Source organism: Microtus pennsylvanicus, chromosome 8, assembly GCF_037038515.1.
Source record: "Microtus pennsylvanicus isolate mMicPen1 chromosome 8, mMicPen1.hap1, whole genome shotgun sequence".
Taxonomy (NCBI): domain Eukaryota; kingdom Metazoa; phylum Chordata; class Mammalia; order Rodentia; family Cricetidae; genus Microtus; species Microtus pennsylvanicus.
This window is the reverse complement of record NC_134586.1, coordinates 4,790,796-4,806,079: the sequence shown is the minus strand read 5'-3', so window position 1 is coordinate 4,806,079 and position 15,284 is coordinate 4,790,796. Positions and strand designations below refer to the sequence as shown.

Here is a 15,284-nt window from a genome sequence, read left to right as displayed (position 1 = left end):
AAATGAGCTTTTGGCTAATAATGTCTTGTCTCCTTGGGAAACAAATTACTAATGGTTGGTAAATCACATAAGCATGGGTCTTTCGTTTCGTTAATTGTCCTGGAGTGTATTTTAAGATTTTTAGGAACATTAACAGACCATGGTGCATAGTAGGGTACCACAGCCTGCTAAAGTTAGTGCCGTAAGAGAAATACTACCCGTACTCGGAGAAGCAGCTCTGTGGCCACGTCCATCTTCTGACTAAGGAGCTTCTGCAGCCGCAGAATCGACCCTTGATGCTGCGCAACCATCCTGTCTCCTAGATCACAGGACGGCGTCTCCAGTAAAATTAACTTCAGCTTCTTGATCAACTGAAACGTAAAGAATATTTCATCATTCACCTGGAAAATGGTCCATCACTTTCAGATCAAGAAGAGAAATTCTTTCCCATCTTCTGTACTTTAATTTAGGATCACAGAGAAATAAGACATTTCTTCCAGAGAATTCCAATGTACGTTTCCAACCCCGTGGGCACAACACTCTCAGTATCCAGCTCTGAGGAATGCTGTTCCTCACACCCAAGACCAAGCTGGCATCTCAATCTGTCTTCTGTTGTTACTGAACAAGACTGGATTTTCCTCAGGGCTGGGGTAGAAGAAACTGCTTTTGTTTTTAATAATGACCCAACTTTGGCTGCATCTGAGTGAGTGAGTGCCAGTGCGGTGACTCTCGGGGCACAGAAGGGTACTTGGGGTGGAGGCGCTCTCTGTGCTCCTCGGCCTTGAGGGATGATTTCACCCTGTCAACACCAGGGTACTTCCTTAACCCCGCTTAAAGGTAAGGTACAGAGAACCTTCTAGTTGGTGAACACATCAGGCTGCTAAGCATGCAGACATCCAGAGAGCTCAGGAAGTCATTTCAACCTTCCCCGCGTATTGTATCCTGTGCATTTCTTCATCTGGCTGCCTGTGCTGGATCCAAGCACCGGTTCCCTGTGTTGGTGAACCATTAATAGAGTGTCCCATCCAAGGGAGTTAGGGGAGCCCTACTTAGAGCTGGTTCAGAAGTAGAGGTGACCTTGGGGATGGATGGAAGGCATGCACGGCTAGCGAATTAAACCTTATTCATGGGGACTATGCTAACTCTGGGTAATTAGTGTCAGCATCAAATCGCAGACACCCAGTTGGGTGTCAAAAGGTAAAAAAATGGTGTGTGTGTTCCATATACATTTGGTGTGTGTGAGGGGGTTTGCATACACGTTAGGTGTGTAGGGTGTCAGAAATGTCCTAAGTCTATATCTTTTCTTAGAGACTGCTAGGCTCCATGAATTAGAGGATGTCTATCTTCCAGTTCTGGGTGACTGTCAACATTTCTTCTTTAAATGCCGTCTTCCTCCTCCTCTGGGCCGGCTTCAGACATCCCTGCCCAGGTTCCGGCCTGCCCTGCCGTCACTGGTCGGCTGCTCTTCTGTCTGTCTTTCCATTCTTCGTGCCCTGTGTGCCCGTGTAATCTTTGGGTGTAACTCCCATTTGTCTATAATTAAGGAGTCTCAGTGTATATGTAGAAGCTAAAAGGGACCCAAACATATTTTCTGACCTTCTGCGGAGTGCATTCTCCTGTCATTCACAGCCTGAGACTCCCAGCCACACTAGTCCACTCATTCCCATCATGGCTTTAGGCTGTGATGGCCTCTAAGGAAATGGAGCCACTGGGGATTTGGATAGACAGTGTCCATCTGGGGTTCCAATGGCTTCCAGAGTTTTCCTGTGGCCTAAAGGATCTCACCTATTTTTTCTTTTAATGAAACAAAATAGTTTAAGTCATTAACTCTCTCCCAGTGTTTTCCTTAGATGAGTCTATGCGTCTTATCTGCAGTCACAGAAGTTAGGATACTGTTAATCAGGTTTATCTTCACTAAGAAGGTAAATCTCAGCAAGGCACGATGACAAGGACAAACTATCACAAGAGAGAGCCATTAGCCCAGTCTAAAAACAATGGTGGGGGTGGGGCAGAGGAATGCCAAGCCTGGGACATCCCACCAGCCCTTCAAGAACACACTCTAATGGGTTCATTTCCTTCCACTAGAACCCGCTCCTAACAATCCTGGCAACTCAGCAGAGAACACCACAGGCCTTAGAGGAGCACTTAAAACCCAAACCACAGCAACAGATGCTGGGTAGGAATTTAAAGCCTTCACTTGCACTCAGGTGTGCTGTCCAGAGCTGGGCAGCCTGGGGTACTACAGACAGAACTCGGGTGTGCTGTCTAGAGCTGGGCACCCTGGGGTAATACAGACAGCACTCGGGTGTCCTGTCTAGAGCTGGGCACCCTGGGGTACTTACAGACAGCACTTGGGTGTACTGTCTACAGCTGGGCAGCCTGCGGTACTACAGACAGCACTCGGGTGTACTGTCTAGAGCTGGGCACCCTGGGGTACTACAGACAGCACTCGGGTGTGCCAGCATTCAGGTGTACTGTCTACAGCTGGGAAGCCTGCGGTACTACAGACAGCACTCGGGTGTACTGTCTACAGCTGGGCACCCTGGGGTACTACAGACAGCACTCGGGTGTACTGTCTACAGCTGAGCACCCTGGGGTACTAAAGACAGCACTCGGGTGTACTGTCTAGAGCTGGGCAGCCTGCGGTACTTACAGACAGCACTCGGGTGTACTGTCTAGAGCTGGGCACCCCGGGGTACTACAGACAGCACTCGGGTGTACTGTCTACAGCTGGGCACCCTGGGGTACTACAGACAGCACTCGGGTGTACTGTCTACAGCTGGGCAGCCCGGGGTACTACAGACAGCACTCGGGTGTACTGTCTAGAGCTGGGCAGCCTGGGGTACTACAGACAGCACTCAGGTGTACTGTCTACAGCTGGGCACCCTGGGGTACTACAGACAGCACTCGGGTGTACTGTCTACAGCTGGGCACCCTGGGGTACTACAGACAGCACTCAGGTGTACTGTCTACAGCTGGGCACCCTGCGGTACTTACAGACAGCACTCGGGTGTACTGTCTAGAGCTGGGCAGCCTGCGGTACTTACAGACAGCACTCGGGTGTACTGTCTACAGCTGGGCACCCCGGGGTACTTACAGACAGCACTCGGGTGTACTGTCTACAGCTGGGCACCCTGGGGTACTACAGACAGCACTCGGGTGTACTGTCTACAGCTGGGCAGCCTGGGGTACTTACAGACAGCACTCGGGTGTACTGTCTACAGCTGAGCAGCCCGGGGTACTTACAGACAGCACTCGGGTGTACTGTCTAGAGCTGGGCAGCCTGCGGTACTTACAGACAGCACTCGGGTGTACTGTCTAGAGCTGGGTAGCCTGCAGTACTTACAGACAGCACTCGGGTGTACTGTCTACAGCTGGGCACCCTGGGGTACTTACAGACAGCACTCGGGTGTACTGTCTACAGCTGGGCACCCTGGGGTACTTACAGACAGCACTCGGGTGTACTGTCTACAGCTGGGCACCCTGGGGTACTTACAGACAGCACTCGGGTGTACTGTCTACAGCTGGGCACCCTGGGGTACTTACAGACAGCACTCGGGTGTACTGTCTACAGCTGGGCACCCTGGGGTACTTACAGACAGCACTCGGGTGTACTGTCTAGAGCTGGGCACCCTGGGGTACTACAGACAGCACTCGGGTGTACTGTCTACAGCTGGGCACCCTGCGGTACTTACAGACAGCACTCGGGTGTACTGTCTACAGCTGGGCAGCTTGGGGTACTACAGACAGCACTCGGGTGTACTGTCTAGAGCTGGGCAGCCTGCGGTACTTACAGACAGCACTCGGGTGTACTGTCTACAGCTGGGCAGCCTGGGGTACTTACAGACAGCACTCGGGTGTACTGTCTACAGCTGGGCAGCCTGGGGTACTACAGACAGCACTCGGGTGTACTGTCTAGAGCTGGGCAGCCTGCGGTACTTACAGACAGCACTCGGGTGTACTGTCTACAGCTGGGCAGCCTGGGGTACTACAGACAGCACTCGGGTGTACTGTCTACAGCTGGGCAGCCTGGGGTACTACAGACAGCACTCGGGTGTACTGTCTACAGCTGGGCAGCCTGGGGTACTACAGACAGCACTCGGGTGTACTGGTCTAGAGCTGGGCAGCCTGGGGTACTACAGACAGCACTCGGGTGTACTGTCTAGAGCTGGGCAGCCTGCGGTACTTACAGACAGCACTCGGGTGTACTGTCTAGAGCTGGGCACCCCGGGGTACTACAGACAGCACTCGGGTGTACTGTCTAGAGCTGGGCAGCCTGAGGTACTACAGACAGCACTCGGGTGTACTGTCTACAGCTGGGCAGCCTGGGGTACTACAGACAGCACTCGGGTGTACTGGTCTAGAGCTGGGCAGCCTGGGGTACTACAGACAGCACTCGGGTGTACTGTCTAGAGCTGGGCAGCCTGCGGTACTTACAGACAGCACTCGGGTGTACTGTCTACAGCTGGGCACCCTGGGGTACTTACAGACAGCACTCGGGTGTACTGTCTACAGCTGGGCAGCCTGCGGTACTACAGACAGCACTCGGGTGTACTGTCTAGAGCTGGGCAGCCTGCAGTACTTACAGACAGCACCACTTTGCTTTTCTCAATCACTTGCTCGAAGGTCTCATTAGTCTCCTCCTCCCACAAGCTGATGAAAGTGTTCATCTCCTGAGCAACCGAAGGGTCAGGGCTGCCATCACACTTGAGGTAGTGCTTCCACTGGGGATAAAAGCGTGTGAGGGTCACACTCATGAAGATACAACCAAAGAGGAAATCAACTTTTCAAAGCTGTGGTTTCAGCTGGGTGGTGGTAGCATACACCTTTAATCCCAGCACTAAGAAGCAGGCAGATCTCTATGAGTTTGAGGCCAGCCAGGTCTACATAGCTAGTTCCAGGGTAGAAAGAGCTACACAGAAAGACACTGTCTCAAAAAAACAAGACAAACAAAAATATTTTTTTACTGGGGGAAGGGAACATGTCTACACCACTGTGTGCATGTGGAGGGCAGAGGACAACATGCAGGGCACCAGTTAGCTCCTTCCTCCATGTGGGCCCTAGGGGATGAACCCAGGTGGTCAGGCTTGGTGGCGTGCATGTTTATCCCCTGAACATCCCACCAGCCCCTAGCTGCCTTTTTGGAAGTCTGAAGCCACAATCTAATAACCACAGTTTACACAAAATCTATGGATGATGTTAGCCAGTAATTTGATATAAAATATACAACCAGAGAAACCACCTAAAATCACCAGATCCTCCCTTGGCTCCACACAAACGCACTTCCTGTTTTGAGATGGAGTCTCACTCTGTAGCCCTGAATGGCATGGACTCCCCATGTAGACCAGACTGGCCTTGACCTCACGCAGTTCCCCCTGAAGCTGTGATTACAGAGTGTAACACACCAGTCTATCAGAATTCTCTGCATTTCTCTGATGACTAAGGATGTTGAGCATTTCCTTAAGTGTCCTTCAGACATTTTAGATTCCTCTGTTGAGAGTTCTCTGTACTCCAGTTCTTTTTATTGGATTATGTCTTCTTTTTCTGAACAACTTCTTGAGTTCCTTGTATATTTTGGAGATCAGACCTCTGTCTGATGTGGGGTTAGTGAGGATCTTTTCCCATTCCATAGGCTGTTGTTTGTCTTGTTGACTGTGTCCTTTGCTTTATAGAAGCTTTTCAGTTTCAGAAGGTCCCATTTATTAATTGTTTCTCTCAGTGTCTGTGCTGCTGAGGTTATGTTTAGGAAGTGGTCTCCTGTGCCAATGCGTTCAAGTGTACTTCCCACTTTCTCTTCTATGAGGTTCATTGTGGCTGGCTTTATGTTGAGGTCTTTGATTCATTTGGACTTGAGTTTTGTGCATGGTGGTAGATATGGGTCTATTTTCATTCTTCTACATGTTACTATCCAGTTATGCCAGAACCATTTGTTAAATATGCTTTACCTTCTCCATTTTATATTTTTTGCATCTTGTCAAAAATCAGGTGTTCAAAAGTGTGTGGATTATTATCCGGGTCTTCTATTGGGTTCCATTGGTCCTCCTGTTCATTCTTATGCCAATACCATTCTAATTTCAGTACTGTAGCTCCGTAGTAGAGTTTGAAGTCAGGGATTGTGATGCCTCCAGAAGTTCTTTTATTGTACAGGATTGTTTGGGCTATTCTGGGTTTTTTGCTTTTCCATATGAAGTTGAGTAATGTTCTTTTGAGGTCTGTGAAGAATTTTGCTGGGATTTTGATGGGCATTGCATTGAATCTGTAGAATGCTTTTGCCACTTTTACTATGTTAATTCTACCTACCCAAGAGCATGGGAGATCTTTCCATTTTCTAGTGTCTTCTTCAATTTCTTTCTTCAAAGATTTAAAGTTCTTGTCATACAAATCTTCCATTTGCTTGGTTAGAGTTACTCCAACATATTTTATGCTATTTGTGGCAATTGTAAAGGGTGATGTTTCTCTGATTTCTTTTTCAGCCCATTTATCATCTGTGTACAGGAGGGATACTGATTTTTTTTAGTTAATCTTGTATCCTGCTACATTACTGAAAGTGCTTATGAGTTGTAGAAGTTCCTTGGTAGAATTTTTGGAGTCAGTTATGTAAACTATCATATCATCAGCAAATAGAGTTTGACTTCTTCTTTTCCGATTTATATCTCCTTGATCTACTTTTAGTGTCTTATTGCTCTGGCTAGGACCTCAAGAACCATATTGAATAGATATGGAGAGAGTAGAAAACCTTGTCTTGTTCCTGATTTCAGTGGGATTGCTGGGAGTTTCTCTCCATTTAGTTTGAAGTTGGCTTGCTGTATATTGCCTTAATTATGTTTAGGTATGTTCCTTGTATCCCTGCTTTCTCCATGACCTTTATCATGAAGGGATGTTGTATTTTGTCAAAAGCTTTTTCAGAATCTAATGAGATGATCATGTGGTTTTTGTTTCTCAGTTTGTTTATATGGTGGATTATGTTGACAGATTTTTGTATGTTGAACAATCCCCGCATCTCTGGAATGAAGCCAACTTTATCATGTGGATGATGGTTCTGATGTGTTGTTGGATTTGATTTGCCAGTATTTTATATAGTATGTTCATGAGTGAAATTGGTCTGTAATTCTCTTTCTTAGAAATGTCTTTATGTGGTTTGGGTATCAGGGTAATTGTAGCTTCATAAATTGAGTTTGGCAATGTTCCTTCTGTTTCTATTGTGTGAAATAATTTGAGGAGTGTTGGTATTATTTCTTCTTTAGAAATCTTGCAGAATTCTGAGCTGAAACCATCTGGTCTTGGGCTTTTTTTGGCTGGGAGACTTTTGATGATTGTTTTTATTTCTTCAGCAGTTATAGGTCTATTTAATTTGCCTATCTGGTCATGATTTAATTTTGGTAAGTGATATTTATCCAGAAAGTTGTCCATTTCCTTTAAGTTTTCCAATTTTGTGGAGTACAGGTTTTCAAAATATGACTGGATGATCCTCTGTATTTGCTCCATGTCTGTTGTTATGTCCCCCTTTTCATTTCTGATTTTGTTAATTTAGATATTCTCTCTCTGCCTTTTGGTACAATCTTGATTTCTCATAAAATGCATGAAACAGTGACTTGCTAGCTTTCTTCCATCACTGTGTACATCAGATGCCTCAGGATCTCTGGAAACACATCTTCTCACCATAGCGAGGTCCCTCCCGTGTCCAGCAGTCCAGCAGACACAGTGGCATCTGTCTTGTTCCACACAGAGCGAAGGTGCTCACCAGCGGTTTACTGGTATCCAGCAAGCCATGAGCCTGGCTCCAGTGCTAACCGTGAGGCGCCCCATCGGCCTGTCAGTTACCTGATGGAGCGAGCGGGGGAAGAGCCTTTCCTTCACAGCGCCTGGCAGTGCCTCTGCTCTGTCGTTTCTCCACCTACGCCACCGTGTGCCCCATTTGCTCCTTCATGGCCCTCGGGACATTGTTCTGTGACCCTGAATCTACTAGAGCCTTCTACACTACCTACCTGTTATCAGCCCAGTCGCTGGTCACTGCTTCTCAGAGACTGTATCCAGGAGAAAAGACTCACTTGGCCAGTGCAGAGGCCAACACTCCTCTTCAGAACAGCTTCCCCTACCTTCCGTCAGTAAAGAGAACGCATGCTTCCTACTGCTCAGGCCCCTCTTACCCTGTCAGACTGGCCTTCTCAGATACACAAGGTCAGTGTGAGGAGCAAGGTGTTTGTAAATCTCCAGCACCCACTGCACTGCATAGCGCACCCTGGACAGTCTCCAGCACCCACTGCACTGCATAGCTCGCCCTGGAGAGTCTCCAGCACCCATTGCACAGAGCACCCTGGACAGTCTCCAGCACCCATTGCACAGAGCACCCTGGACAGTCTCCAGCACCCACTGCACTGTACAGCTCACCCTGGACCGTCTCCAGCACCCACTGCACTGTACAGCTCACCCTGGACCGTCTCCAGCACCCACTGCACCATTCACCCTGGACCGTCTCCAGCACCCACTGCACTGTACAGCTCACCCTGGACCGTCTCCAGCACCCACTGCACTGTACAGCTCACCCTGGACCGTCTCCAGCACCCACTGCACCATTCACCCTGGACCGTCTCCAGCACCCACTGCACTGTACAGCTCACCCTGGACCGTCTCCAGCACCCACTGCACTGTACAGCTCACCCTGGACCGTCTCCAGCACCCACTGCACTGTACAGAGCACCCTGGACCGTCTCCAGCACCCACTGCACTGTACAGCTCACCCTGGACTGTCTCCAGCACCCACTGCACTGTACAGCTCACCCTGGACCGTCTCCAGCACCCACTGCACTGTACAGCTCACCCTGGACCGTCTCCAGCACCCACTGCACCATTCACCCTGGACCGTCTCCAGCACCCACTGCACTGTACAGCTCACCCTGGACCGTCTCCAGCACCCACTGCACTGTACAGCTCACCCTGGACCGTCTCCAGCACCCACTGCACTGTACAGCGCACCCTGGACCGTCTCCAGCACCCACTGCACAGAGAATCCCTGAACAGTCTACTAAAGACACAACAGGAAGTTCCACCTCAGTTTGATGGTCACTTAGTTTATTAACATTGGCTAGAATTGTCTTTTAACACAGCCTGTCACTGAGGGAGTTCAGAAAAGACACCGAACACTGCAATTTGTCAGCACAAGACGAGGCTTCTGAATTCTTTGTCTCTCTGAAGACAGAGAGACTCAGCTGTGAGCAGCCTCTGCAAATGAACTAAGACAGCAGCGAAGCTGGTGGAATGGCAGTACTTGCGATGCTGAGGCAGGGGCATCACAAATTGGAGCAGAGACAGACAGACAGACACAGAGAATATGAATTTCGCCATACCTACCTTGCTGCAAACCATCTTCTGTTCAAACACCGCCCTCCAAACTATCTCCTCTGTATTCCCTCACCCATCCATCCGTCTGTCCGTCTTTCCACTGTCCATCCACTCACCCACCTGTCCATCTGTCTGTCCGTTCATCCACCCACCTTGCCCTTCCTGACTGACCCCCCTGATCACTGCCCTAAGTGTTAACTCCATGTCCGCGTATCCAATTTCACGTCTGGTTACAATCATCTGCCAGGGAAGAGAACCCGGCACAATCCTGGTGCAAAGCAACCAAGCAGTCAAGGCTGAGGCTGGTTACACATGCAGACCCTGTGTAAGCCTCCAGCGGCTGACTTCTCCCTCACTGGTGCAGAAAGAAAAGAACTCACATAAAGGGAGACTTTCTCCACAGATGTAAATCCCCTTCTCTAGTTAGGTTCCAAAATAACAAAGCAGTTTTCCAACAGAGCTGTTCTTTCCACGGAGGCGCTGACGTCAGGGCAGGGCCACCACCAGCAGAAGCGGGGCACACTGACAGCTACACACTGCTGTTTGAGTTCAACCAAGGCACACGGCAGACAACACCACCACTGATCCAAGGACTCAACTGCTCGAGTAACTCACCCGCTTTCAGAGCCAGCATGCTAAGTGACAGCTCATCACAGCGTTTCCATGCTATTTTTAGATACTTTTTGCACTATCTCCAGCAAGCAATCAATTTTACCCAAAGCCACTTCCTCATGGTGGCTGTTACAATCTCAGTTTATTTTTCCCACTTAAGACTCACCCATTTCCTTAGTCATGAATGCATGTTACTGAAAATATAACAGATGCAACTGGCTAGAGCTTCAAATGTAGTGTTAGACCCAGTCCACACCTCAGGGTCTTACCAGTTCAGACAGGCGGCACAAACCACAGCGTTACAGGCCCCGCCATAGCACGGAAAGAGCCTGGGTGAGGCCCCAAGGTTACACCATCAACATAAACCACCTAGAAGAGCCTCCGAGAGATGGACTTCTAGCCTGCAGATGGGGCCATGACTGCCTGCTGTCTGGAATTCTCACCTAGACTTCCTTTCCTGTCTCACTCACTCAGATGCTGGAGATGTCTTTACATGAACATTCTTGGTCCACTAAAGCCAGTTCTGTTTCTGCCTTGACACACTCTGATGCAAAAGACTTCCCTGCTGTATTCCTGGACCAAAAATCTGGTCAAACTCAGCTAAGACTCCTAATCTAGAACATTTGCCCACAGTCGCCAGATGTGGCCAGAAAACAGGAAATAACATGGACGTGGGGGTAGCCTCTGCCTGAAGATCTGATGCCTCGGAGAGCGCCTGGAGCTCGGATTCCGGTCTGGCAGACTGTCCCCAAGCAGAACCATGGCAAGGTCAGTAAGGCCACACACAGCTTATCTGTGCAGAGAACATATCAAAACCCCATTCACCAAACTGCACAGCCTCAGAACCAACAAGTGGAGAGAACAGAAACCAATGACATCACTAGATACCATTTACCATGGTCACGAGGCCAAGGGAACAACTTTAAATCCATTGGGTCCCACCCTTCTCCACCTAGCTGGCTGCTGGCCTCAGGGTCTAGCCAGAGCTGCTCCTGGCGTTAACCTCCACACAGCTAGCTGCTGGCCTCAGGGTTAGCCAGAGCTGCTCCTGGGGTTAACCTCCACACAGCTGGCTGCTGGCCTCAGGGTTAGCCAGAGCTGCTCCCAGGGTTGACCTCCACACTATTTTGCTCAGTGCATGGATGCTGCCTCAGCTTCCCTCAGTTTTGATTTTCAGTGCACAGGTATTCTGTAATGACAAGAATTTCATGAGCTAGCCTCTGCCAGCTTCAAACTTTTTTCCTGTGGATTCTTCCCATCTGGTCTTCATGAAATTGAAGAGCCTGGCCTTGGCGGAGGGGTGGTGGGCTGGCCTGGTCTTTCTCCATGTCAGCAATAAGGAATAACCTCCTTGTGAAGCGTGATGTCACTGGAGCGGCCCTGTCCATCCCTCCAGACTGCCTTCTGCAGTCTCAGCATGGTGAAGGGCCCAGGGTTTGGCCGAGTCTGGCTTTGGCCTCCTCTCTAGGCTCAGTCATTGCACCGTGACAGGAAGTCGGGCTGTGCTGTCCTGGGCTGCCGAGGGTGTGGACCACTCATCAGGCATCAGGGCCATCTCAGCGCTTTTGTGAGAGGACAGGGACAGAGCACAAACCCAGATCACTCAAGCTTCCCACTTGCCAGGGACTCAGGTGATGGCCCCTCAACAGCAGCAGTAGTAACATCCAGGGTCACGGCTGAGGGACGGACACAAAGGTGTCACAGCTGGAAACGTGGGAGCCATGCTGAAAGAGCTGCCTGATCAGTTTCCACACCTTTCAGCTAACAAACAGCCGTGAAGCAGGCTGCACTGACGCACAATACAATGAGCACACATGGGTTCCCAACAAGTGGTCAGTGAGAAGAACCATACATTCCACGTGTCCCTTCAGTGACAAATAGCTGAGCTGAACAATGTATGTGTCAAATGAGAAGTTTTTAGATTTGTATTTATTTCTGTGTGTGCAGTGCCTGCAGAGCCCAGAAGAGGGCATCAGATCCCCTGGAGGCAGAGTGAGGGGTGGTTGTCAGCCTGAATGGCGGACGCTGGGAGCCAAACTTGTTGTCTTGCACAGGGTTAACCACTGAGCCATTCCACCACCCCACATTTTCTTCTTAGTAAAGCTTCTCAGGATGAAAATGAGTACCGGGCTGGGCGTGGTGGTGCACACCTTTAATCCCAGCAACTTGGAAGGCAGAGGCAGGTGAATCTCAGTGAGTTCGAGGCCAGCCTAGCTTACAAAGTGAGTTCTAGGATAGCCAGAGCTGTTACACAGAGAAACCCTGTCTTGAAAAAAAAAAGTGAGTACCAGACTGCAGTTCCCTCGTGGCCCCAGACTGCAGTTCCCTCGCGGTCCCAGAAGGAAACAGCCTCACCTGGGACAGTGCTCTGGTTTCCTGCTTCAGTTTCTCTGCCTCAGGAAAACAGTCCTCTAGCAAAGTAAGCTCTTCAAATTCTTCCTTTCTCCTTTCAAGGTCCTGCCACAGAAGGAGGGCTTCAGTGATTGCTTTACATTTCACAAGGAGCATTTAAAACCCAAGTGGATGAATATATGGTTCCCAAATGGACTAAAGCTGCTAACACGGAGACAGCCTGAAGCCATAGCTTCCAAGTGGGACCTCAGAGGTTTGAGGGGCCTCTGGGATCTGAGACCAGCTCTGGGAGCGAGTCCTTACCCCTACAGTGCGTGGTAGTCTCAGGTATCTCAGCAGGAATCAAGGCAACGGCCTGAAGCTGCGCTAGCTTGGGGGCTGGAGAGGCCGCTGCACACAAGACCATCCTGACAGAGGGCAGAATTGAGTCTCCTAGATCCTCCCCCTAAGAAGCAGATAGTTTACACTTTGTGTGACAGAATGGGAAGAAGGCGTTGAGAACTGCTGTGCACACCAAAGGCAATGGTGTCCTGAGAAATTGTCTCTATAACTGAGGGTTTCGGTAGATATGCTCCCAGAAATGTATGAACTAAACACAACAGGTCAAGGATATAAATCAAATATTTGTTTGGAGACAAAGTTCAGCATTTAAACAAAGAATTGACAAAAAAAAAAGCTACATCTGTAGAACAGCAAATCTTTCAAAACTTCTGATTGACCGGCAGCGACACAAACCCTGCACCTTTTTCCTTGAGACAGGGTCTCACCCTGTGGCCTCGGATGTCCAGAGCATGTAATAAAAACTAGGCTGCCTCTGCCACCTGAGTGTGGGGATTCAGGGCATGTGCCACCACACCTAACACATATGTGATATTTTGATAATGGAGAATAAGACACATCAACATTTGGAAGTAAGTAACCAATATGTTCTAAGAAACAGCCAGTGTTACACATCAGTGCTTGGAAAGCAGCTCTGTTAGAGGGCAAGAGCAAGGCTTGGTTGCCAGGCGTGTGTGCCCACTAACAGGGGTGTGTGCCCACTAACAGGGGAGTGTGCCCACTAACAGGGGAGTGTGCCCACTAACAGGGATGTGTGCCCACTAACAGGGATGTGTGCCCACTAACAGGGGTGTGTGCCCACTAACAGGGGTGTGTGCCCACTAACAGGGGAGTGTGCCCATTAACAGGGGTGTGTGCCCACTAACAGGGATGTGTGCCCACTAACAGGGATGTGTGCCCACTAACAGGGGTGTGTGCCCACTAACAGGGGAGTGTGCTCACGAACAGGGTGGGTGCCCACTAACGGGGGTGTGTGCCCACTAACAGGGGTGTGTGCCCACTAACAGGGGTGTGTGCCCACTAACAGGGGAGTGTGCTCACGAGCAGGGTGGGTGCCCACTAACGGGGGACTGTGCCCACTAACGGGGGTGTGTGCCCACTTTGTGTGCCCACTAACAGGGGAGTGTGCCCACTAACAGGGGTGTGTGCCCACTAACAGGGGTGTGTGCCCACTAACAGGGGAGTGTGCTCACGAACAGGGTGGGTGCCCACTAACGGGGGAGTGTGCCCACTAACGGGGGTGTGTGCCCACTAACGGGGGTGTGTGCCCACTAACGGGGGTGTGTGCCCACTAACGGGGGTGTGTGCCACTAACGGGGGTGTGTGCCCACTAACGGGGGAGTGTGTCCACTAACAGGGGAGTGTGCCCACTAATGGGGGATGTGTGCCCACTAACGGGGGAGTGTGCCCACTAACAGGGGAGTGTGTCCACTAACGGGGGAGTGTGCCCACTAACGGGTGTGTGCTCAAATGTGGCTTCAGGTAGCAGAACTGGGAAGGTGGCATGTGCTGGGGTCCCAGCTGCTCAGGAAGCTGGAGCAGAAGAATCACTTGAGACTGAAGTTTGATTCCCAGCTTCAGCAACAGCACAAGCTCTGCCACACAGACAAGAGCAGCAGTCAGCTTTGTGGTGCACTGGCCAAGAACGCCACAGTATCTGCAAACCCAGGAAGATGTTTACCCATTCTGCGGATATGAGCACACGTGAGAGCACGTGCGCGTGTGTGTGCGTGCATGCGTGTGTGCGTGCATGCGTGTGTGCGTGCGTGTGTGCGTGCATGCGTGCGTGTGCTCTTCCCTGACCACTCCCCATCTTACGCTGTGGGGCAGGCTCCCTCACAGAAACTGCAGCTCATCAGTTTGGCTAGGCTAGCTGGCCGTGAGCTGCCAGGATCCGCCTGTCTCTGCCCTCTGTGCTGGAGTTCCAGACAGCCAGGACAACTGGATGGTCATGCTGAGCTTAGATTTCACGGTTCTGAGGCAGGAGCCTTCACACCCGACACATTTCCAGCCCTGTTGCATCCTTTCCCCCAATTCTGTAATCTGTCTGGGCAGGTAAGCTTTTCTTCACAGGCTTCTGCTGAAACATCTAACAGAACGCTGAGATTAACGTGAGAACCCAGGTGTCTTACATTGAGCTTGATGCTAGGAGATTTTTTCAACCGCAAACATTGCAGCCAGGCATGGCGACTCGCGCCTCAAAGCCCAGCACCTGAGAGGCAGACGAATCTCTGTGAGTGTGAGGCCAGCCTGGTCTACACAGAGTTCCAGACACCCGAGCGGCAAAGAGAGACCCTGGTTTTGTTTTTGTTTTGTTAAACCAATGACCTTTGTGCCCTCAACTGAAAACGTGTGTGAGGCGAGGCCCACACCCACGGCTGGGCTGCGACGCTACCCGGGACACTGCTACAGACTCGGGCGGGTCGGGCGGGTCGGGCGGGTCGGGCGGGTCGGCATGGCCGCCCGGTCACTCATACTCACTTTCTCTTCCAGTCGATGCCACTTCTCCCTCTCAATCCGCTGGATTTCCTGCCTTTCCTGTTCTTCTTTTTCAAATTTCAGTCTAGCCTCCTCTGAACGGCCAAAAAGAAATCAAGAATTAACTGCAGATATTCAGCCACAGAGTCTGAGATTCTTTGGTGTTGCTGTTTTTCAAGACAGGG

At 50.4% G+C, this 15,284-nt stretch overlaps 1 protein-coding gene across 2 annotated transcripts in view; it reads right to left on the bottom strand.

Annotated features, from left to right (window-relative positions):
* Nucleotides 1–15,284, bottom strand: part of Dnai7 (dynein axonemal intermediate chain 7) — a 52,001-nt gene that overhangs the window by 24,722 nt on the left and 11,995 nt on the right. For both annotated transcript variants that reach the window (XM_075982289.1, XM_075982290.1), the window contains 4 exons: nt 15,103–15,194; nt 12,286–12,387; nt 4,566–4,703; nt 204–350 (listed from right to left, as the gene is read on the bottom strand). In XM_075982289.1, the coding sequence (XP_075838404.1) occupies nt 204–350; nt 4,566–4,703; nt 12,286–12,387; nt 15,103–15,194 (479 nt within the window). The remainder of the gene's footprint in view (nt 1–203; nt 351–4,565; nt 4,704–12,285; nt 12,388–15,102; nt 15,195–15,284) is intronic.